Raw genomic sequence first — 24,556 nt, 5'->3', positions numbered from 1 at the left:
AGGCGGGTTTTTTTTCCCTTCAAGATACTTCATGTTAACAGCTTGAGGGCGTTCAATCAGCACTGCTTTGATCTCGGCTGGAACTATAATTATTTAACATTGTTACATGGATTTCTATAATCCACCCCACCATTAAATCCCTTTTACACCCTCATCTTCTGAGGCCTAATCTGCATCCATACACTTAGTTTGTCTTCTCCGCTGGTCTCATCAGGAGCCTGCATTCTCCCACATCCTGACTGATGGTTTTCTCTCTCTCTTTTTTCCCCTCTAATGAAATCATTTTCTTACAAATTGAAAACTGCAAAAAATGTCTTATGCATTTGCTCTATTTTTAAGAGCTCCCTATTGAATAGCAGTACCATCCACCATTCATTGCAAACTTTTTCCCCCAATTCTATAAAATTCATTTACTCAGCAGAGGTTTTATTAAAATAATGATAAGCATATATTTGATTTTTAAAGAGAATTTCTGTAAAAGCATATAAAATAGAAAGCATCAAATGTGGTTTTTTTGAAAACACAGGAGGAAAGATGTGGTAACATTTTGCACTTTCTTATTTCTTCTTCAGAAAGTGAACTGAGCTGTTCTGGATGGGCCATAAAACTGGAAGGTATAAAGCCAATTGAAAATAGAGATCTTATGGGAACAATTCTGCAAGAATGTCTGAAGAGGTCTGTGGAAGGCAAGTCCCAAAGAGAAAAGGAAAGAGAGATAAGAAGGCTGTTCTGCAAACTGTGAGGCCCTCAGAAAAAACAAAGGGAAGAGAGAAGACGCCTAGCAGGGAGGCGGGGATTTTGTACTTTCTTAATTCTGGCATGTGTATTCCTCACAAAATTCATGGCTATCAGCTCATTCAAGAGTTCACTTACAATATGTTGGTTGGGCTAGATTCTTCAAGCATTTAAGTGTAGACGCTAAGAGGTAAATGCAGATTTCTCAATTTGAAAAGGATGGCAATAGAATATGCAGTCATCTGTGGAAGAGATAAGATTATCTTCCTTTTTGGAAAAAAAAATGTAACAGCGTTAGAAGATAGAAAATTTCCATCACATTCTCTCATTAAGAAGCAACCCAAGGCCACCTGGATGAATGAGAGATTTTTCATTTCACCCACACAAGAAGAACCCTAAAATCATGAGATTTTGCAGTTAGCTATTTATTTATTTGCTAGTTTGTTTGTTTAGAGATAAATGAATAAATATGTTGTCCTGAGTTAATCGGAGCTCCTCTTCTTCAATTGCAAGTTTTTAATCCAACATTGCTATTATTGTAATACTGCTAATAACCAATCATTAAAAGTGATCATCCTTTCTTTCCTTCAAAGAGCATATAACACAAAAGTTTTATATATATATATATATATACACACACACACTATAGAAAACTATATAATGTGTTTTTATAAACTATATATACACACAAATATATATAGCTTATAAAACTCTATATATGTATATATGTGTTTATATATACACACATATATAGTTTTAAATATAGAGAGATGGTTTATATACATATATAAAGCTACCTATAATGTTGATCAATTAATAAATGAATATAAGGGCAGACTTGCAAACACTGGCTGCAAGGAAGCTTAAAATTATATTTTCAGCCCATTTTAAGCAACTATCTTGGACTCCATGGTTTAGTTACCCGTGCAACTATATTATTCTTGTCTCTGCCATTTTCCTATCTATGTTTTCTTTCATCTGCTTTAATAATTTATTCCATCATTTTAAATTTTGTTTTTTATTATTTACTCAAATCCACCGCAGAATGAAGCTGAGCATAAGGAGCACCTGCCTAAATTATATTTTTCAATCTGAAATATTTTAGCACTTCAACTTGAACTGAAGCTAGCATCACTTTAATCAACGACGTTGAATTGAATAAACGACTTATTTTTTGAACAACATAGATACAAACTGATTCGCTATTTCTTTGGCCATTCAGAAGTTAAAGAAATATAATGGGGAAGAAGACACAAGGTTGAAGCAAAATTTTAGACAAAAAAAAATCTGTATACAAAATAAGGATCATGACGATGCTGATGATGATGTCATGGTTATATTGCTTACACAATACTTAGTGTCAGGCACTCTTATCATTAATTCACTTATATAATATAAAGCCCTATGAAGCATGTATATAGCACTCCCATTGTAGAGATAGAAAGTTGACAGGCAGAAATATTAAGTAATTTGTGCAAATTTACTGAGCAGGGGAATGGAGCAGCAGAATTTGAAGGCAATTTTCATCTGAGATTCTGCCTCCCATTACCTTTACCTTCCTTCCCTGGAATTTGACTTGTGACCTTAGTCTCTCCCTCGTCCAGCCTTCTTCGCACAGGAAGCTTCGCAGAGGGAAGCAGTAAGGTCAGGCCTGACTTTGTCCTCTGTTAGCAATGAAACCAGGTAAACCATTTAACGGTTCTAAGACTTAACATCCTTAGCTATAAAATAGGGATTACCTATTGGGATTGGAGCCAAGGTGCTCTGCAGCCTGGAGCACCAGGTGACTGGAGCCAGGGTGCTTGATGAATGGTGGAGGTTACTAAGATTATTATGTGCTTTCCAGGATGAAGACACATAAATGATGAACTAAACACAGAAACCAAAAAGTTGTGCATTGGAAAGGAAACAATTCTTAAAAGTTTATTAAAATATAAATTAAACTTAATAAACAGGTTTAAAGAAAAATAAATCATATTGTTCCTTGCTTATATTTTAGGGAAGAAGAAAGAACTCCAGTTAGGTAGGGGAATCTCAAAATATGGTAGCAAACAATAAGTGCGACAATCAAGAAGAGCTCATTGTATGAAAAACAGATAATGGAATGGTGACATACACACAATCTCTGGAGAACAGGCTGCTTAATTTTGATTCCAGGATTATCCGCTGTGTGACTTTAGGCAAGTTTCTTAACATTCCTATACCTCAGTTTCCTGATTGGTCAAGATGAAAATAGTACCCCTAAAGTTATTATGGGGAAATCAATGAGAATTTGTTCGCTCTTATATCTCTCATGCCTATAACAGTAACCGGCACACAGTAAACTCTTAATACATAGTAGATACCAGAGATGGGAATGAAAAAGAGAATGCTAAAAAGATCACAGAAGAGGAAGCATTTCCAAAAAGTAGAATTTTACAACCTCAACACTAGTCCTAGATAGTTGTTTTATCATTTCAAAAGAATAACATTCTGAAAAATAAATGCTTTAGGACCTCTGATTTACTAAGTTTACCTTTAAGCCCTTTTATTTGAATGATTTAGAATTTCTGAAAATGACTACCAGTGAGCCTAACCGGAAGACACATCCTGAATCCTACAGATTTAATAGTAAAAGCCCAAAGGAAATCAGGAGAATTATTAATTTCAGGTAATTTTAAACCATGGTTGAAATATTTCATGCATTTCTATAACAGTTAAATATAATGCCATCTTCATTTTACTGTATTTGAATATCTGGCATTTCAAGTTATTTTATTTTACCATGCTTACTTTAAGAGTAAAGAATGAGTCAAATCCAGAGAACTCAATTGACAATCTCTTTTAATTTTAAAATCTGCTAAAATATTCCACTATATATTAATCATGAATTATTGACATGAAATAGTAGCCTTAAGCTACATGAGTTCCTAAAATAATTTATTTCCATTTTCTAGGCCGTGAAGCTATTTTATAAGAAATTAATTTTGCCACATAATGGTAATTATGATTTTTTTATAAATGAATAATTTGAGCTTTTCAAAAATGTCTACTTGTTCTTGATAATCAAAATTTTTTTCTATTATCCACACCAATATGTCAGATATCAAAAAAGTGCATTATATGTAGTTGAGTGCTTTTTAACATCTCATATTTAAAATTTAATATTGAATATAAAATAATTGTTACATTTAATAAGTTAAAATAGTTAAAGTATTTTTTCACAATGCATGGAGCATTTTTTTTTCTTTTCAGCATAATAAGTGGTTCATTTTGTATGTATAACCATAAGAAAACTCTTGCTTTTACTTGCTTTATACTGCTCAGACAAAGCAAGGTAAAAGTACTTCCTCCTTCACTTTCAACGCATTCTCATACTGAACACAAATACTTATCAATGATGTTGACACCTTTCATTTTACCCAAATTTCTTAAAAGCCTATTGCCTGAGTGTCTAATGCAAGCCCTCAACTCACTCCTAACCCCATTTCACCCTCCATATGATGCCAGGTGGGCCATGCTCCCCGTGCCTGCGATGCTGGAATACCTTTTCCTCTCCTCTCACTTTCTACCTGTTGGATGTTTCCATGATTATTAAGGCAAGTGGCCTTAACTGGCCTTTCAGAGCAAAAGAGATGCCTCCTTCTCTGGGTTTCCTATGTGTTCTTCCCTCATTTGTCAGCTTTGGGTAAACTTCCCCAATTTTGCCTCAGGTAAAGCCTCTTCCTTTTGAGACCTTCTTTATTCTCCCTAAATTCTCCAGGATTTGGAAGAGCCAGTAGATCCGTTAGGCCACTGGAGTCCCAGCTTTGCTTGCTATGTTTTGGTGTCACTATTGAAAACCTTTCCCGCACAAGAAAATTGATTTGCCTTCTCCACTGAAGTGATACCCCAACAGCTTCTGCTCCTATACAACCTTAGGCTGCAGGGTTCCACTCACTTAATCAACACTCACATCTCAGCTTAGTCATCCTTTCCCAGAGCAGGACCCCAGGGAATGCTATCTGGTCCCAGAGGGTTCTAGATTTAGGAACAAGGGGTGAGGGAAGCAGCCCTCTCTCTTAAACCCAAAGGCCCTAGTGTTGAGTCCTGGCTTTATCTGCCTTCCAGAAATCTTCCCTTGGTGTCTTTTTCCTGACAGCAGACTTTGGTTACAGCCACCGTATCCACTCCACTATGGACTGAACTCTGTTCCCCCAAAACTCATATGTTGAGGCCCTAATCCCCAATGTGACTCTCTTTGAAGGTATAGCCTTTAAGGAGGTAATTGTGGTTAAATGAGATCATAAGGAGAGGACTCTAAGCCAGTAGGAATGCTATCCATGTAAGAAGAGGAACACACAGCAGGAGTCCTCACACACGCAGAAAAAGTGAGGCAAGGACGCAACAAGAAGACAGCCATCTGGAAGCTAGGAAGAGAGGCCTCACTAGAAACCAAGCCTGCCGATACCTTGATTTTGGACTTCCAGCCTCCAAAACCATGAGGAAAAAAATTGTTGTTGTTTAATCCACCCAGTCTGTGGTATTACGTTATGGGAGCCTGAGCAGGCCAATACATACCCCAAATTGGGGGGAAATTAGTGGAGTTTGGTTGATCACCACAGATTGGCATATCACAAAGAGACTGATATGCCAATCAGTCTCTTACCTCCTTCCAGGGTTCGGAGATTTCCTAGACAGGGAGTATTTATCACAAAGTGACAAAGCACCCTCCCCCGCCACCACACACACACCCAGTTTGGAAGGTTCTGGTTCCTATTTGCCTTGTATTTGCATAATTAACAAGAATTACTCAGCCAGGGCAACATGGTGAGACCCCATCTCCACAAAAATAAAAACAAAACAAAACAAAACAAAAAACTAGCTGGGCATGATTTTGTACACCTGTGGTCCCAGCTACCTGGGAGGCTGAGGTGGGAGAATAGTTAGCTGTGGTTGCACCACTGCACTATAGCCTGAGTGAAGGAGTGAGATCCTGTCTCAGAGAAAGAAAAAAAGAAAGGCCATTCAAGTGACTTCTTTAATAATAAGAAAACAGTTTGTAGAATATTTTTCATGCCCAGTTATAGCATTAAAATTGGTGAGAATAATTTTTTTAAAGTTTTTTTCCTTTATCACCCTATTAAGAAACTGTTGCTTTAATCATATTACTATAATTATTGTTTAATGGCAAGGGGATCCGATGTCCCCCTTATTGAACTTGCAGAGTAAAACAAAAAAAATGTTCTCTACTAAGGAATATGATAATGTTCTGGAAAACATCTAATTAAAAAAATAGAACTGAAAGACCAAAGACTCTGAAGATGGAAAATGCTTTCTTCTCTTTTTTCTTTTCTTTTGGCTTGCTTTTCTTTTAATTGCTTTTATAGAGAAAATATAACTAAAAGTAATGTCAAATGAAATAATGCATTGCTTATTAAAAATACACACTGAAAATATGCACTGTCAATTTCAGATACTCGATCATTTTTATATTATTTGGCATACAGCCTACTTAATTCTGTAAGTGGCAACGTGTCTCCAACCCTGATAGAATATATTTGTCTATTTGTTGTTTTCATTTTATATTATTAATACAATGTTCAAAAATGTAACAATCTTCATTGATTAATATGGAAAAGGTAATGGGGGGGAAACAATTTTTTTTTTTAATTTCATTCCATTGGTAAGGTTGTGACTGTCTTTACACGGAGTGTAACATTCATTTCAACTGATTCTCTGCCATGAAAACAAAAAGGAATCTTTGATTCTTTGTGTATTCACCCAAAGATAAAGGTATGTTTAAGATGAAATATGCTCTTTTTCTTTGCTTCTTTGTATGTGACCTTGTATTAAATTTTTAAAAATTTGAAAACATGCAATATTTTGCAATTTTCTTTTAACTATACCTTATATACGGCCCATGGGAATTTTGTCAAAAAGACTCTGCCGTAGGCAAGAAGTTCAGAGGACATCCCTTGAGGCTTCCTTTCTTATTCCCTTCAAACTCTCCAAAAACCTCCAAGAGCCAAGAGCCAAGTCAGCCTTACTTCCGAACACCAGGCAAGAACAGTAAGGCCACCAGAGTCCCTGGTTAGATTTCTTTGCTAATCTTTTACCAAACCCTTATATTGTTGCCTTTATATAGTTGGTAGATGTAACATATCTTCAATAGGCAGCCTCGTGTCTAAATCTGGAGTCCCTTCTCTGCCTGCAGGAAACTGTATTTTCCCTTGTCTTTCAGAGAGTCTGTCCTTTCCTCAGGTATGAGAGTGACAGGAAGGACAGTGCCTTCCAGGTAGCAGGTCTAGCTGGGAAGTGAAGGCTTCTCTGCAGGCAAAATGAAAGCATGTTTACCACACATGCTATGGAATTAGACTTGGAAAAACAAACAAACAAACAAAAACCATTTTCTATCTATGAGTAACAACTTAAAGTGGGTCCAATGTGAATTTATCACTCCCTTGGGATTGCTTGACGAGATCATTATTTCCTGTGTTACCTCATCAGCATCATGTCTTACCACCAGCATCACACTGCACACTGTGAATGCCTCTATCACTGTACCCGAAGCCATGTATTTTAATTATCTCAACATTTGTCTATCTTCTCTTTTGTACTGTGAGCTTTTTAAGGTAGACTAAGTCATCACTTGATCCTTGGAGCCTACTGCATAGTTCTTTTTCAATAAATGTTTGAACTAATTAAATTAATTAATTCAATGTAGGTCTACGAAGGTGCAGGGGAAGAAGTACAGAATCTAGAAAGCATAGGTAAGTTATATTTATGAATGAATAAGTTGCAAGCTCCAAGTATCAATCTTAGAAACAAGTGCATGAGTTTATTATAAAGACAAAGATATAATAATGCCCAAGGTCTAAATGTGCTATTGAGGTTAAAACAACAACCAAAATACAGTAACAACATACTGGCTGTTATCTGTTTGGCTACTGAAAAAGAAAGCATACCTCTAACATATCAAATGCATAGTACAAATGTATATTATATAATTTATTGTTAGCAAATGTAACATATCAAGCACATTAAAAGTGATAAACCTCACAAAAATCATAAGCTATTTGATAAGCCAAAGTTATTGAGAGACAAAGGTTGAAATGATGAAATTTATATATTTATTTATTTTTTATTTATTTATTTTTTTTTTTTTTTGAGACGGAGTCTCGCTCTGTTGCCCAGGCTGGAGTGCAGTGGCGCAATCTCGGCTCACTGCAAGCTCCGCCTCCCGGGTTCACGCCATTCTCCTGCCTCAGCCTCTCCGAGTAGCTGGGACTACAGGCGCCCGCCACCACGCCTGGCTAATTTTTTGTATTTTTAGTAGAGACGGGGTTTCACCGTGGTCTCGATCTCCTGACCTCGTGATCCGCCCGTCTCGGCCTCCCAAAGTGCTGGGATTACAAGCGTGAGCCACTGCGCCCGGCCGAAATTTAAAAGAAATAACATGGCCAGGCGCAGTAGCTCACGTCTGTAATCCCAGCACTTTGGGAGGCCGAGGCTGGTGGATCACTGTCCTGGCTAACACGATGAAACCCCGTCTCTGATAAAAATACAAAAGAGTAGCCAGGCATGGTGGTGCGAGCCTGTAGTCCCAGCTATTTGGGAGGCTGAGGCAGGAGAATCGCTTGAACCCAGGAGGCAGAGGTTGCAGTGAGCCGAGCACTCCAGCCTGGGCAACAGAGCAAGACTCCGTCTCAAAACAAACAAACAAAAAAAGAAATAATACTATGGAAAACCTGAAGATATTGTAGGGGCAGAAAACAAAAACTAAAACAATTTAATAAAGTGAATGGATAATAGATTCAGAGTAGTTTAACACAGGAATACGAATTTCTCTGGAAGCACACCCCTAAATTCAGAAGTTTGGAAAATTCTTAGGCAAAAATAAGAGGTAAATGATAATGAATAATTTTAATCAATTACCAGAGAGTTTTAAGGAAGTCTAAGTACTTTATATATTGATTCAATTTACCAAGAAAATGTATTTTACATATTTATTTGACAATAAATGTTTTACATGTTTATTTATCAACAATGGTTGTTTACTACAGCTAATTCCATGTGCTTGTTTTTCCCTCTCATTTGAACCTACCACAGTCTGGTTTCTGTCACCAGAGCTCCATGAGATAGTTCTAGTTAAAATCACTAATATCCGGATGTCACTAAATTTAAGGAAATTCTTAAATCTCCATCTTGGCCTCTCAGCACCATTTAAGCCAGGCATAGCCCCTTCCTTCTTTAAAACAAAACAAAACAAAAAAAACATTTTCCTGGTTTTCCCCATCTTCTCTGGCCATTGCTTATCAGTCTTCTTCGATGACTTTTCTTCCTCTAGCCTTCCCCTAAAGATAGGGAATTTCTGTCTCCTATCTCTAGGGGATAGAGGTTTGTTTTGCAGCCCTCTGGTTTATATTTCTATACTAGGCAATTACATCTTCTCCCAAGAATTCCACTGCCATGAGTACTTTGCTAACTCTCCAATTTCTATCTCTACCCCAGACCTTTCTTCCAAGCTCCTGGCTATATTACCAATGTTCTACTCAACAGCTCCATTTGGATATCTCAAGTAAATAAAAAACGTGCCGTATTAAAAATCCAACTCATCATCTTACTCCATGAACGTGCCTTTCCTTTAGTCTTTCTTACCTCAGTAAATGGTGTCAAAATATTCTACATTGAGAAAGCCACATATAATGACACTAACAAATATATAAAGTGCTCTCTACAAGCCACTGTGACATCTTGATAAGGCCAGTGAATTTTTATTTCCTTCTGTCCACTCTCTACATAGTCATCAGAGTCGTTTCTTTTTTTATTTTTAATGCAAACATGAGCATGTGACTTCTCTGCATTATATGTCTTCAGATTGGCTTTGAGTTTAAATCCAATAATAGTATTACAGACTACAAGGCACTGAAGAATGTGAACCCTGCTTCATCTTATACCACTCTCTTGGGTGGCGCTCTTAGCTCCAATCACAATGGCCTTGAATTCACCTTCCTTCTCATGACAAGGGTTTTGAAAACGCTGCATATTCTGCCCAGGTTACTCTAATTCCAGTTTTTGCTCAAGCCCCCTTCCCACGTTCTGTCCAACTAATAACACCTTTTTCTCTTTCAGATTTTAATTTAAAGAAATACTTTACACCCCTTTTACCTAGATTGAGGTCTTTAAATACCAATTGAGTATCTCTTATCTGAAATGCTTGGAACTAGAAATATTTTGGATTTTAGATTTTTTAAAAATTTTTGGAATATTTGCATTACTTGTTGAGCATCCCAAATCAGAAAATCAAAATTCTAAAATGCTCCAGTGAGCATTTCCTTTGAATACCATGTCAGCACTCAGCATTCTGGATTTTGAATTTTCAGATTTGAGATGCTTATCTTGTACCAAATCTCAGGAACAGTAACCCACGATCCTTGGATAAACAGCTCACCCCAGGTTTAGAACAGAAAACTAACAAGTGAACCTCTGACATTTTATCATGCTAGGAGTAAATAGGCTATCAAAATCTATTATGTTCACGTCAGAAGGTCTCAGAAACCACCCTGAGGTCTTAGTCACTTTTGGAGGGTGAAGGCACCAATTCACTATTCCAAAAATTTGTAAATAATGAGAACGATGCATTTATCCTCCCCTTTCTTTATGAACAGTATTTAGGGATAATCAAATAGTGGACGAAGGGAAGATTTTCATAAGATAATGATTTTAGCTAATAAATTCAGACAAAAAATGACAAAATGTGAAAACCAGCATTTTGCAAATCCTACAGATACAATGAATCCTGGCAATAATTATTAGGGAAAAGTTGATCAGAAACTTCACAAACATCAGATCAGGCTGAAAACACCTAAATCACCTGATTCACAGTACTATCATTATAAGTGTAAGTGTAGTGATAGTACATGTGAGCATTCCCACCACATAGTACATCACACACTTGTACTGATAGTGCACTGGAGCATCCAGTGGGGCACCCAGTCTTTATTTGTCTGCTGATATAAAGCAGTAAGAAGGCCGGGCGCGGTGGCTCACGCTTGTAATCCCAGCACTTTGGGAACCCGAGGTGGGCGGATCACGAGGTCAGGAGATCGAGACTACGGTGAAACCCCATCTCTACTAAAAATACAAAAAATTAGCTGGGCGTGGTTGCGGGCGCCTGTAGTCCCAGCTACTCGGAGAGGCTGAGGCAGGAGAATGCCGTGAACCCGGGAGGCGGAGCTTGCAGTGAGCCGAGATCGCACCACTGCACTCCAGCGTGGGTGACAGAGCGAGACTCCGTCTCAAAAAAATAAAATAAAATAAATAAAGCAGTAAGAAGCACCAAGCAATGTGTAGGCAGTATTGATGCCCACCATATCAAACCTGAATTTATTCAAGGATCTAGATTAACAACCAATTTACAAAAATGTGGGGTATTGAAGAACATGCTACACAACACCACCAGTATGCAATCTACCCAATTTAGAACACGAAAAATACTCCAGGAGAAATTAATTCATTTCCACAAATAAGTGTGTGTATGGGGGTGGGGGGTGAGTGTAGGGGGAGAGAGACTGCTATCCATTCGAAAAGACTTTTCATATAAACCAATACATGGATCTTTATTGAATCCTGATTCCAATAAACCAACCCTAGAGACATTTTTTGAGATAAGTAGGGAAGTTTGAAAATGAATTGAGTTTTAGATAATATTAAGAATATTTTTATGTGTTATATTGATATTTGTTTAAAACAAAAGTCCTCATTTATTAGACAGACTATCAAAGTACCTATGAGTGAAATGACATGATTTCTGAAACTCGCTTTAAAATACTCTAGACACTTTGGGAGGCTGAGGCGGGTGGATCATTTGAGGTCAGGAGTTCGAGACTAGCCTGGCCAACATGGTGAAACCCCATCTGTACTAAAAATAAAAAAAAGTTACCTGGGTGTGGTGGCGTACTAGGGAGGCTGAGGCAGGAGAATCACTTGAATCCAGGAGGCGGAGATTGCAGTGAGCTGAGATCGTGCCACTGCACTCCAGCCTGGGTGACAGGGCAAGACTTCATTTCAAAAAGAAAAACAAAACATGGATGAAACTGGAAAACATCATTCTCAGTAAACTATCGCAAGGACAAAAAACCAAACATCGCATGTTCTCACTCATAGGTGGGAATTGAACAATGAGAACTCATGGACGCAGGAAGGGGAACATCACGCTCCGGGGAATGTTGTGGGGTGGGGGGAGGGGGGAGGGACAGCATTAGGAGATACACCTAATGCTAAATGACGAGTTAATGGGTGCAGGAAATCAACATGGCACATGGATACATATGTAACAAACCTGCACATTGTGTACATGTACCCTAAAACCCTAAAGTATAATAAAAAAAAAAAAAAAAAAAAAAAAAAAAAAAAAAACAAAACAAAACAAAAAACTCTAGAAAAAAAATTTAGAAGGAATTGATGAAACCAGATTAGCTAAAAGTTGATAATTATTGAAGCTGGGCAATGGATACATGGGAATTCATTGTACTCTTCCCTCTTCTTTGATGCATGTTTAAAACTTTGCATATTAAAATATAAAAAATAAAAATAAAAACAAATTAAGTTAAAAATAATTGGTCCTCACAAAAGTCATTACTGAATCTCTTTCCACCAGACTGGGCTGGCCCCACCACTGATAATACAGTTTTATGGTATCATTTAAGTTACTTCTAGAGAAAAGCTATCACATATGCAATAAGCACTCAAAAATCATTATTAAAACAATTTTCAATTTCTGGTAGAAAATACACTCTCTGAAGTTGAGACCACTCTGGTTTATTTACTGCTGTATATCCTAGGGCCTAACACTGAGTGTTGCATATAGTTGATACTAAATATGTAGTTGAAAACATAAACTTGCCCTAACTAATTTATCTGTGTACTCAGTCCATATTAGCCTTCTAGTAATTTAGTTCCAAATTTGTGGCACATTAATATTAAATTGTATATATCTCTATGCATCTATTTTATTTTTCATGATTTTAAACTACTTCTAATGCATATCATGTTGATCTTTACTTATATTTTAAGCCCACTTAAGTTATTTTTAAAACCAGACAAAATAAAAATAAAACAGGTTTACTTATTTCTTTCAGCTTTCCAGATACGAGAGTCAATTTATTCTCACATATATTTTCAGAGCACAATACTGGTACAAGGAAATCAATGCCAATAATCCCTGGTCCAATATAAATATTTAACACATAATTTTGGATTTCATTTGTTTGTTGTTTTGTTTTGTTGTTGTTGCTGTTTGAGACAGGGACTCATTCTGTTGTTCAGGCTGGAGTGCAGTAGCAGGATCACAGCTCACTACAGCCTCAAATTCCTAGGTTCAAGCAATCCTCCTGCCTCAGCCTGTCAAGTAGCTTGGACCACAGGTGCCAGTCACCACGTCTGGCTAATTTTTTAAAAATTTTTTGCAGAAATGAAGGTTACACCATGTTGCCCAGGTTGGTCTCAAACTTCTGGGCTCAAGAGATCCTCCCACCGAGGCATCCCAAAGCACTGGGATTACAGGCATGAGACACCGTGCCTGGACAGTGCATACATTTTAATAATGGAGGTTATAGAACGAATGGCAAAGATATTTCTTATATACCAATTCCTACTGACTGGTAGTGTCTTTCTAAAGTGCCCTGTTGAGATGCATTCTAAGCTGAATTATGGTTCAACGAGAAAGAACACAGTAAAACCCTATTAGTGGACACAACTGGGGTGGGTAGTGGTTATTCAATCCATAGAAATATTTTTTAAATAGCGTTATAAGCATTATATTTTACTTTATAATGCATAAAAGCATCAAACTTTTGATATAGGGTCTAGAATTTTATATAGACCAACCAATTTGTGTTTCACTTCTATAAACAGCATTCACATCCTTCATGTATGATTTCTAGTTTGTTTCATTAGAATGGAGGATGTAAAAGCTTGCAAAGCTATTTAAGTGAAGTTTCTTTAACATTTTGTAAGATTTTTCTCGCAAATTATTCAAAGTTTTTTGACCATACCTACATTTTTTAGTGATTTTCCTTTAGCCAGTCTTTTGAAGGTTTCAACATAGTTTTCATAGAAATAATATATTTTTTGTGAACATATTTCATTGGTTTAGACAATATTTAAAACAAATTAAAAATTACAGTAAAAAGTATGCCTGGGAAGCATACAAGTGACTGCCCACATAGTTTCTTTCTAACTCCTGGCTCCAGTGTCAGTTTGCTGAGTGGCTGAAATAACAGGAATTCATTGTTTCACAGTTCTGGAGGTTAAAAGTCCAAGATCAAGGTGTCAACAGGATTGGTTCCCTCTGAGGGCTGTGAGGAAGTATCTGTTCCATGCCTCTCTCCTCTAGCTTCTGGTGGTTTACTGGCAATCTTTAGCTTTCCTTGGTATGTAGAAGTATCACTGGGGTCTCTGCCTTTATCTCCACAAGGCGCTCTCCTGCATGTCTCCCAGAGAAGACCAGTTACACTGGATTAAGGGTCCACCCTATTTTACTACAACCTCATCTTAACCAATTATATCTTCAACAACCCTATCTCCAAAGAACACCACATTCTGAGGTACTGAAGGTTAGAATTTGAACATATAAATTTGGCGGTATAGAACTCAACCCAAAATAGCTTTAATCAGTAAGTTTTAGAGAGGGATGGAAATTGTCGTTTAGTTGAGGGAGCTTCTACTGTAAATAATTAGTGAATTGTCATATATTTGGGGGACCATAAGATAATTATAAAATTTGACACTGTATCCATTTTCCAGTACCGTGTCTCATGAAAAGGTCACTGCAATGAAAAGGTCCAAGGAAAATTTATCTCAAATTCATTATCTTTAACTTGAATTTCTCAATTTAACTTATGTAAACAAATTAGATGTTTGCAAACTCTAAAACAAGCCACTATCTAAATACTTAGTTCCCATTCTTATACAGCTGAAGAAGTATAATCATCATAATAGTAATAATAAATTGGAATACTTTATAAAATTGTTTATGAATCAAAGACATTAGCTGTCTTTCCAAACAGTGATCCAACCTACCTTTTTTTTCTTGTTGGTTGTGTTTATGTCTGTCCTAATTCTATATGAGAGTGCAAACTGGAGTAGGGAATAAAAGAGAACTTTTTTACTGTGTTCATGTGGCATTCTGTTCTACAAAGGGTCAGGCTTTCATCTTTTAATCCGATATCCACTTAACTACACTACAGAAGATTTATTTTTTACCCCCTCTTGTTTCATAAAGGGCTCAAAAGTCTGTACCAGTTTTTGACACTTTGTTATAATATTTTCCTGACCCCCCCATACACACACATGTGAGCACACACACACATACACACACATTCCTCTCTGCCTCATTTTCATATGGACACAAAGCATTGAGATAAAATGATGGTTCATTATAGTGGTACAGAGCTCTTATCTTCATCCGGCAAGAGTCATTTCCTTCCAAAGATTGAAATGCAAATGTGAAAATTAATGATAACTGCATTATCTGATAGCAGAGATAATACCAATTCACTGTCAGAGTAATACACAGTCATTCTAGGATTTCCTCCGCTTCTCACAATATTCTTCTTACTGTCAGACTATATCTATGGTTAACTATGTTTCATAGGTTTCTGTTAATTTACTTCAAATGGCATTTCCCAGATCTTATATCTACCACATTTTCCCAATCAAAAAGGAAACGAAATCAGAACTGTAATCTTCAGGCCCTTCTTTGGACTAGTAAAGAGGGGAAAAAGCTGTATCATTAAGTATGTGCTTCTATCTCATAGTGGTCTTCTGGCTACAGTTTTCACTTTATGCAAAAGTGATCATCTTACTAGTTTAATTTAAAGTACAAAGCAGAACTTGCCTGATCATCTGTATATATCCATAATGTTGAACAGCAACTGTATAAAGCAACTTATTTACAGATACTTTGGCCAATTTTTAGTCAAGATGCAACAAGCAGACAGGTCTGATTTTGCCCTAGACATATATTTTTGAAAATTTATTTACATTAAAAATTCTTGAATTGAATCATGTTTTAAGTCAGGTGGAATAGAACATACTTAACATAATATTACGATGACTTTTACATTGCAAAATCATTTTGCCAAATTAACTCACTGCAACTAATGTTTAACAAGGACTTATTACATGTAAGGCATTGTAATGGCCACACAGGTACAATTGCTGAAATGATAGTAAAAGTAATATTAAGAGTAATTAATTGAGCACTTAGAAAGCTCTGAGCTCCATGCTTTAGATGTAAAATCTCATTAATGAGGTAGTTATTATTATTAGCCCTATTTTACAAACAAGGAAACTGAGGCCTTGGAGTGTTAATAGCTTGCTCAAAGTCACAAAATTGATAAGTGGTAGAGCCAAGATATAAACAGAGGGAATGTTTTTGGTCTTCTCCATTCATGACATTACCCCAAAATAATTTACCTTTGATGGATACTCTGACTTATCAGCGTAGCAGCAAGTGTTAATATTTGCAAATGTATAATACAAAAACTGATTACTAATTTTATTCTATTAATTCATCAAGTCATCAATATAGTGTTTGATTTTCTACTTCATTTTTATTGAAATGACCCAAAGCTTAACATATAAATATTAAAATCTATTTAAATAGAAGTATGTACTTATCCTGAAAAGTTTGTGTCAAAGAATTTCAATACCTGCTCAAAATGTTATACCTGTGTATGTCTGCATTAACACGTTATTGGGGGGGTACAGGAACTTATTTGCATATTTAAGTAGCATGATATTTTCCTTTATTAGAGCTCCTGGAAGTTTCAATTATAGCTGCTATAAGCCTGATGGTAAGACCAAGATTTCATGCAATATTGTATCAGACAAATCAGATTTTCACTATTCTCAAGTGCAAAAAGAAGTAACCATGTATTAATAAGGTAATTCAGAAAATTAGCATACTGAAAGTTGATGTAAGTAAGATGTGACTTTTAAGGTGCTTGTTTCATAAAGGTAGATGACAGATTTATAAAGATTTACCTAAATCTTCTTTCCCTAGTCTCCTTCTAAATATGAGTACATAAAACAGACTTCGGTCATGGAATGTGGTTCTTAAGATCGCCAGGGATGTAAACGCTATTTTCAAAATAAGGTCAACATTTCAACCATTGGTCAATCTGAAAGGACAGAGTGAAAAGTGTTTATCAAAGTTCAGTCCTAGGGTAAGGGAAGACCACTTACATTTAGCAAGTCCTATTCTCTCCCAAGTTCCGTGCCAGACACTTTGTAAATATCATCTCTTTCAAATTTCATCCAAATCACAGTATTTCAAGCTATTATTATTCCCATTTTAAAGATAAGGAAACTGAAGCTTGGCCTGAACTTCTGAAATGAACATGCCAGAATCTAAAATCTGTACATTTCATTCTGTAGTTTAAACCATACTCTACTCTCCATTCTATGAGATGCTTAATTATTGCATCAGTGACTCAAATATGGTACATGAATAATTAAAGAAGCCTACAGGAGGGAAATGACATCAAAAAAATGAGAATACGGACAGCATCATGTTACACCTTGAACTTCTCCCAAGTGCTTTTAACAATTATTACAATAAATTCAAGATAAATATTGATTGAATAATTAGACGTATAAGAATATTGGTAAACTGAAGAACTTGTGAGAGTGATAAAACAAAAAATTTGTGAGGACAACCAAAGAAAAGAAAAGATGTTTACTAAAAAGAAGACAGATGAGATAAATAAAATATAGGCAAAGACAGATGAAAAACCAGAATAGTGAAGAGCAAATGTTCTGTGAATTAGATTCCAAGCAAAGAAGTGTCCAAGTAAAATTTTATAAGCAAGAAAGAACAATTAAATTAAAAAACAGATGTGAGAGGTACTGAAATAATGAGATAATGACTTTTATATTGGCCTGAACCTTACTAGCTTAGTGTGTCTAGCTTTTCATTCAAACCATGAAAGATTCATATGAACTTGAAGTATACTTAAATAGGAATCAGAAACATTAAAACATGAAAGAATTTCACCATATAAATGTTTACATGTAAGATAATTTTCTTAAAGATTGTTTAGGTTCCACTTAATCATAACAGCTAACAAAGGTGTGAGCAATAGTGATAACAAAACATATCTTTTAGTTGAATAACATAAGGAAAAAAGTACTTTCCACTGTGGAATCTGCATTTGATAAAATGGAATACTTCAGACGGCAGTTGATTCATTATTTAATTCAGCCATCAATAAAGGATTGTGTCGTCAATCAAACTCTTTTAAAAAAAGATAAATCCTGATCCATCTTAAATGACGTCAGCTCTATGCCTCAAATTCTTTAGATAATTTCCCCGTCCTTTGACTCTGTTCTATTTTTAGAGAAACTCATCTCTCTTAGGGTGACTGTCAGAACTGAGGTGGAGAACCTTAAAATTAGAAGACCTTGAAATCCAAATCTGTTTCAATACCTCATATCTTAATCAATAATTTGAGGCTAAACTCAATTAGTATGACAAAACTTTTCTCTTTATTTCATCAGATATACTACTGGGCATTAGAAACTCTAAGAAGACTTTTAAAAGGTTCGGCTTCAAGACTCAACAACTGCAAAGCCACAATAATGATCACTGGCATTTTATGTATATGTTCTGATTTAATTCTCTAAGAGTTGTTAATATTATTTTCTATTTTTTACAAATGAGGATATAGGTAAAGAGAGAACAGGTTTTTGGGGTTTTTTTGCCAAACTTCCAACTTTTTTGCCAAAAATCTCCCAGCTAGTGAGTATTAAATCCAGAATTGAACCTAAACCCATGGAATCTAAAGCCTATTTTATTTTTTTATTAATTTTTAATTTTTGTGGGTATACAGTAGGTGTACATATTCATGGGGCATATGAGATATTTTAAGACAAGAAAACAATGTATAATAGTCGTATCAGGGTAAATGGGGTAACCATCAGTAAAGCCCATTTTCCAATGTTTGGAAACTGTCACTAAAAGTTGCACAATTTTCTCTCTGACTACACTTGGAAAATGCCAATACTATCTCACTAATAATAAAACTTGCAGTAGTAACATCGAAGTAATTGCTGTTTATGCAATAGCGAAAGCACAAAATACCCCCTACTTTCTCCCGAATCTCCTGATTAAAGGAAATTAATGAATATTCTACCTTGAAAAGTAAATAAATAGATATTATTTTGTTACGAATCAACTTCAATTCAGGGATTTTCATAATAATAAAACACTTTTTTGGCTAAATGTGTATAGAGAAAAAATTATTATTTATTTTATAATAGACAAAGAAGAAATTTTTTTGTAGGCATACCTGCTTAGAGACATATTTTCTCTTCAAAGTTTTGTCATAACCATATGTGCCCAGAAAAGAGTATAAAGTTTTTGTTTTACCAATATCAAATAAATAAAAACAACATTAAATTAAATACATTAAATAAATTTAAAAGAAAATGGAAAATTCTTCATTTTGAATGACAGCATAATTCTTCACCTTGTTCACCTTCTCTCCCCCTCTTTTTTTAGCCACAAATACAACTTTATTTCTCGAAAAGCTTCCTGAAAAAGGTAGCACTGGGTGTACAGCATGTGTTTGGCATTTTATCCCCTAAAATTTGCTTACTTACTCACAAGTCACTGGAAAAGCTATGCGCCCCAGACATAAACAAAGATAAAAACCTACTCCCTACAAATTTTCCCATCGTAAGAGTAAGCCAGAATGTACCTTTTCGCAAGCAGGCGTATCTAAAAGGCCAACTAAACTTTTAAATGTAAAAACACTTCTAAATTAACATATACATACTTAATTCTATGAATAAAGAACTATCGCCGAGCACGGTAGCTCACGCATGTAATCCCAGCACTTTGGGAGGCCAAGGCGGGCGGATCACGAGGTCAGGAGATCGAGACCATCCTGGCTAATATGGTGAAACCCTGTCTCTACTAAAAATACAAAAAATTAACCGGGCATGGTGGCACACACCTGTAGTCCCAGCTACTTGGGAGGCTGAGGCAGGAGAATCGCTTTAACTTGGGAGGCGGAGGTTGTGGTGAGCCGAGATCATGCCACTGCACTCCAGCCTGGGCGACAGAGTGAGACTCCGTCTCAAAAAAAAAAAGAAAAGAAAAGAAAAGAACTATAAGAGGCTGGGTGCAGTGGCTCATGCCTGTAATCCCCTTGGGAGGCTGAGTCAGGCAGATCATTTGAGCTCAGGAGTTTGAGACTAGCCTGTGCCACATGGTGAGACCCAGTCTCTACAAAAAATATAAAAATTAGCCAATTGTGGTGGTGCATGCCTGAAGTCTCAGCTACTTGCGGGGCTGAGGTGGGAGGATCACTTGAGGCTGGGAGGTGGAGGCTGCAGTGAGCCAAGATCATGCCACTGCACCCCAGACTGGGCAACAGAGTGAGACCCTGTCTCAAAAAAAAAAAGAAAGGAACTATAATATATAAAAGTTCACTCACTGTTTTTAAGTTAAAGGTAACCTCCATGACAAAACCTAGATGTTTGGAAAATCTTTTTCCTATTTTTTTTTAATCTAGGGTATCCTTCCCCACATTGAGAAGAAGCATCATGCCATAAGGTGAAAATGCCAGAAGGTTATATTTTCCTTCAAACTCTTAAAATGTGGTAATAAGGTACTTTAAATATAATACATTTTTGATATAAAATCTTGTATAGCATTATGTTACAGTATACAGAATACAAACATTTGTGTGTATGATGAATAACATTAGAAATGACATCATAATAATCAGATATACTGTATCTTCATTTTTGTTTGCATTATATTTTCCAGCTGCTGGCTTCAGAAAATTACTGCTGGAGTTCCTCTCTTCTTCACGTACAGCAGAGAGCAATTTGCAAAGTCATGCAAGGGTGAAAATGTGATTGAAATATAGGGATCTTTCTTAATGAAAAATGTTACTGCTTTGGAAATTATGGCTAAAACTATTTCAGAACTCACTTATATTCTTAAACCTTGTGACATAATAGTCTCCATTTATAAATATACTATCAATTGTAAATTACTTGGCACCAAATATAAAGCCTTTTTTCTTCAGAGTTCTTTTGACTATTATATATTTACATACATTTATATTGGTGTGGTGGAGTATTTTGATCAGTTTTTGTCTTTCTTTAAATGATTAAATATCAAGATCTTTAAAATCAACTGTAATTTTCCTTATCAAAATGAAAATGTTACTCAAACATTAAATCAAAAGGGGGCATCTTTTGATATTTTCTAAACTTCTAAATATGTACTGAGGTTCAACCTATGACTTAAAACATGACTAAACTGAAAATGATAGTTCTTTGAAGTACTATTGTTTCTTGTTTGTAAGCTTTAATATTGTGCCCAATTTAAATTTGGATGTAGCTTAAAGATCCTTTGTTCAAAGAAGCAAGTAGAATTGACTAATTTTACATGAAGATGAAAGAAAAAAATGACAGAAACTTCAACCAGAGGTAGCACTTTGGTTTTTATAATTTATGTAACAAAAATCTAAGAAGTATCTTTAAAATAATAATCTTTATTTAAACTCTCATGTAACCAGCACACACAAAAACATTTTTTGCAAGCTAACTAACATTCAAGAAAAAGAGAAAAATGTGTATTTCTAACAGTAGTAAAGACGGTTGAATTTTAAATATTCTCTCTTACCTGGTCCATCCCAGTCATCTGCCTCAACTCCAGGTTGCCCCGGTTTCTCTGACTGTGTGTCCCCATCTGATTCTGCTGTCTCCTGGATTCCTTCATCATCACCTGGAAAACACCAACACAAGGAGAGAAAGAAAATGAGCAAAGCTCTCTCTTTCACATTCACATCCTCATAAAGGGCTGTCCTTATCATATATCTAATTACAGGTTTGTTATACATATTGTCATTATACTAATAAATGTTCATGATTATTTTGATATCTATTATGGCTTCACAATAAAGAAAATCAGTATTTGTTATCAATAAATGAATGAAGTTAAGTACTATAAACAATAAAAACATTTCCATGTAAATTTTCCTTTGGAGTTATTAATATATATAAGAAGAAAATGAAACCGCAGTTTATAATTTTTTCTAATACTTTCAATACAGAAAAACTTAACTCATTTATTTCCAAATTATAACTTTTCTAAAGACAAGATGCAGATAAATAAATATCATAGAATAAGACATATTTATGGTTTTGGTTGAATTTAGATTACTCTGAAGAACACTTTTATTTTTCCCCAGCTTTATGCTTGCTAAGACTGAGTCTTATTTGTTTTATAAATGTAGTATAAAAGGCCATAATTAAATGATTAGCCAGTGACTCAACTCCTCACAATAAAAGAAACTATAAACCTATATTTTTGGTTGAATAAATACAGCTAGTTTCTACAATTTTATGCCATCATTTTCACATTAAAAAGGCAGTAACATTCTGAGCAAAAATATAGTTATGGCAAAGGAGAAACCTTAATGATACAACCATATTTTAAAAGTAAAAAGTCTAATTAATGAGTACCTTCATTTTAAGTGATAATTTAACAAAGTATGTGCTGCTTTTAAGAAAAGTAGTCCACTTTAACATAATGCATACTTTAAAATACTAACTAATATTTTGCCATAAATGGTAATAAAATAAAAACAGAATAACAAGAAAGTATGAAGGCAAAAAAACATGAATGCCAAAATCACAGCAACTATGCCTTGAATTTAATAATGCCAAGTTTTTTTGTTTTTGTTTTTGTTTTTTTGAGAAGGAGTCTTACTCGCTCTGTCACCCAGGCTGGAATGCAATGGTGCAATTTCAGCTCACTGCAACATCCACCTCCCAGGTTCAAGCAATTCTCCTGCCTCAGACTCCCAAGTAGCTGGGATTACAGGTGCCTGCCACCACGCCCGGCTAATTTTTGTATTTTTAGTAGAGACGGGGTTTCACCATGTTGGCCAAGCTGGTCTTGAACTCTTGACCTCAAGTGATCCACCCGCCTCGGCCTCCCAAAGTGCTGGGATTACAGGTATGACACCACGCCCGGCCAATGATGCCAAGATTTGTAAATTAAATTGCTTGCCTATCTAGCTTTCTCTGAAGTATCCAATAACTATTTTCCAGTTTCCCAACTCTCTAATACCACTTAAATCTTTATATGATTATACAAAAAAAACCACTGAACTTCTAAAAACTTCCAAAGTTACTTAGAAAATACAGAATTTTCAGGAAATCATGATTACGATAAATGACACTTAACATGATGTTAATATGAGTTTTGAAGTTAAAATTCCATACATTTTCATTTCTATGTGTAGCTTCATAAAATGAATTTAAAAACTGTAATAAAGGTAAGGAGTAGGAATGTAGAAACCCAGGGTCAGCTCTGTTGAACTCAGTTTACTTAACAGAGAGTATGGATTCTAGTGGATATTAAAGAATAAAATACATAAACCACACCACTGAATCCCTTGTCTGAAACTGAAATATTTTTGAAAATACTTTTCCTTTCAGAACTATCAGAATGAACATCAATGAAATTCCTTCCATAAAATATTGAGCATCTACTATGTTTAAGGAACTGTGGTAGGTACAGGATGATATTTACAGAAAAAGACAGTCCCTTTTTGAAAATAAAAACACAAGGAGAGTAAGTTGACAAATGAAAATGCAAGGTAAGGTCCAAGGTTTTTTGTTTTTGTTTTTGATTTTGTTTTGTTTTGAGACAGAGTCTCGCTCTGTCGCCCAGGCTGGAGTGCAGTGGCGTGATCTCGGCTCACTGCAAACTCCACCTCCTGAGTTCACGCCATTCTCCTGCCTCAGCCTCCAGAGTAGCTGGGACTACAGATGCCCGGCACCACACCCAGCTAATTTTTTGTTGTTGTTGTTGTTGTATTTTTAGTAGAGACGGGGTTTCACCGTGTTAGCCAGGATAGTCTCGATCTCCTGACCTCGTGATCTGCCTGCCTTGGCCTCCCAAAGTGGTGGGATTGCAGGCGTGAACCACCACGCCTGGCCCCAAGTTTTCAAAACAAATTTTTAAAACAAGTAAGATCAAGTCTTAGCAAGCATAAAGGCACACCATAAAAAAGGCTCAGGAACAAAAAAGGGTTTACCTTCCGTGCCCCATTTTGCAGGTTACATAGATGCTAGCCCTGAACTAACCAATTTCCCTTCTGCCTGACTGTACCTGCTCTGGCCCTTCTCTATTGAGCCTCCTCCTGCTTCTCTCAATCCAGAAACTATGGGATGAAAGCCTGGTGAGCAGGAGGTTTATGGTATCCCTTTGGATTGGTCAGATCCCAGGCCATACCAGTAGTCTTTGAATATCACCCCTACCTACATGTAAGTACTGAACTAATGTCATGTAATTAGCAGACTGGCATAACTGGAATCACAATGTTAGCTGTGGTGGAGAACCCTAATGTCTCCTGGACATTCTCTGCTTGTCCCTTCTTGCCGGCCCCAATCCGCTCTCTTCCTTCTTGGCCCTGCTTTGTGACCCAGGGATCCTGAACTCCCAACACTGGGGCGCCCTTGGCCTCTGATTTTTTTTTCTTTCTTTTTTTTTTTTTTTTTTTTGTTGAGATAGAGTTTTCCCTTTTGCCCGTTCAAATTATCAGAATGAATACCAATGAAATTCCCTCCATAAAATATTTATTGAGCATCTACTATGTTTAAGGAACTGTGGTAGGTACAGTATGATAGTTACAGAAAATGACAGTCCCTTTTTGAAAATAAAAACACAATTAAGGAGAGTAAGCTGACAAATGAAAATGCAAGGTAAGGTCCAAGGGTTTTTTGTTTGTTTGTTTTTGTTTTGAGATGGAGTCTCACTCTG

At 35.9% G+C, this 24,556-nt stretch overlaps 1 protein-coding gene across 4 annotated transcripts in view; it reads right to left on the bottom strand.

Annotated features, from left to right (window-relative positions):
* Positions 1 to 24,556, bottom strand: part of ZFPM2 (zinc finger protein, FOG family member 2) — a 484,683-nt gene that overhangs the window by 340,099 nt on the left and 120,028 nt on the right. For all 4 annotated transcript variants that reach the window (XM_055287022.2, XM_063642913.1, XM_055287024.2 and 1 more), the window contains one exon: positions 21,407 to 21,508. In XM_055287022.2, the coding sequence (XP_055142997.1) occupies positions 21,407 to 21,508 (102 nt within the window). The remainder of the gene's footprint in view (positions 1 to 21,406; positions 21,509 to 24,556) is intronic.

The sequence above is a fragment of the Symphalangus syndactylus genome, chromosome 7, assembly GCF_028878055.3.
Source record: "Symphalangus syndactylus isolate Jambi chromosome 7, NHGRI_mSymSyn1-v2.1_pri, whole genome shotgun sequence".
Lineage (NCBI taxonomy): Eukaryota > Metazoa > Chordata > Mammalia > Primates > Hylobatidae > Symphalangus > Symphalangus syndactylus.
This window is presented reverse-complemented; position numbering and strand designations above follow the sequence as displayed.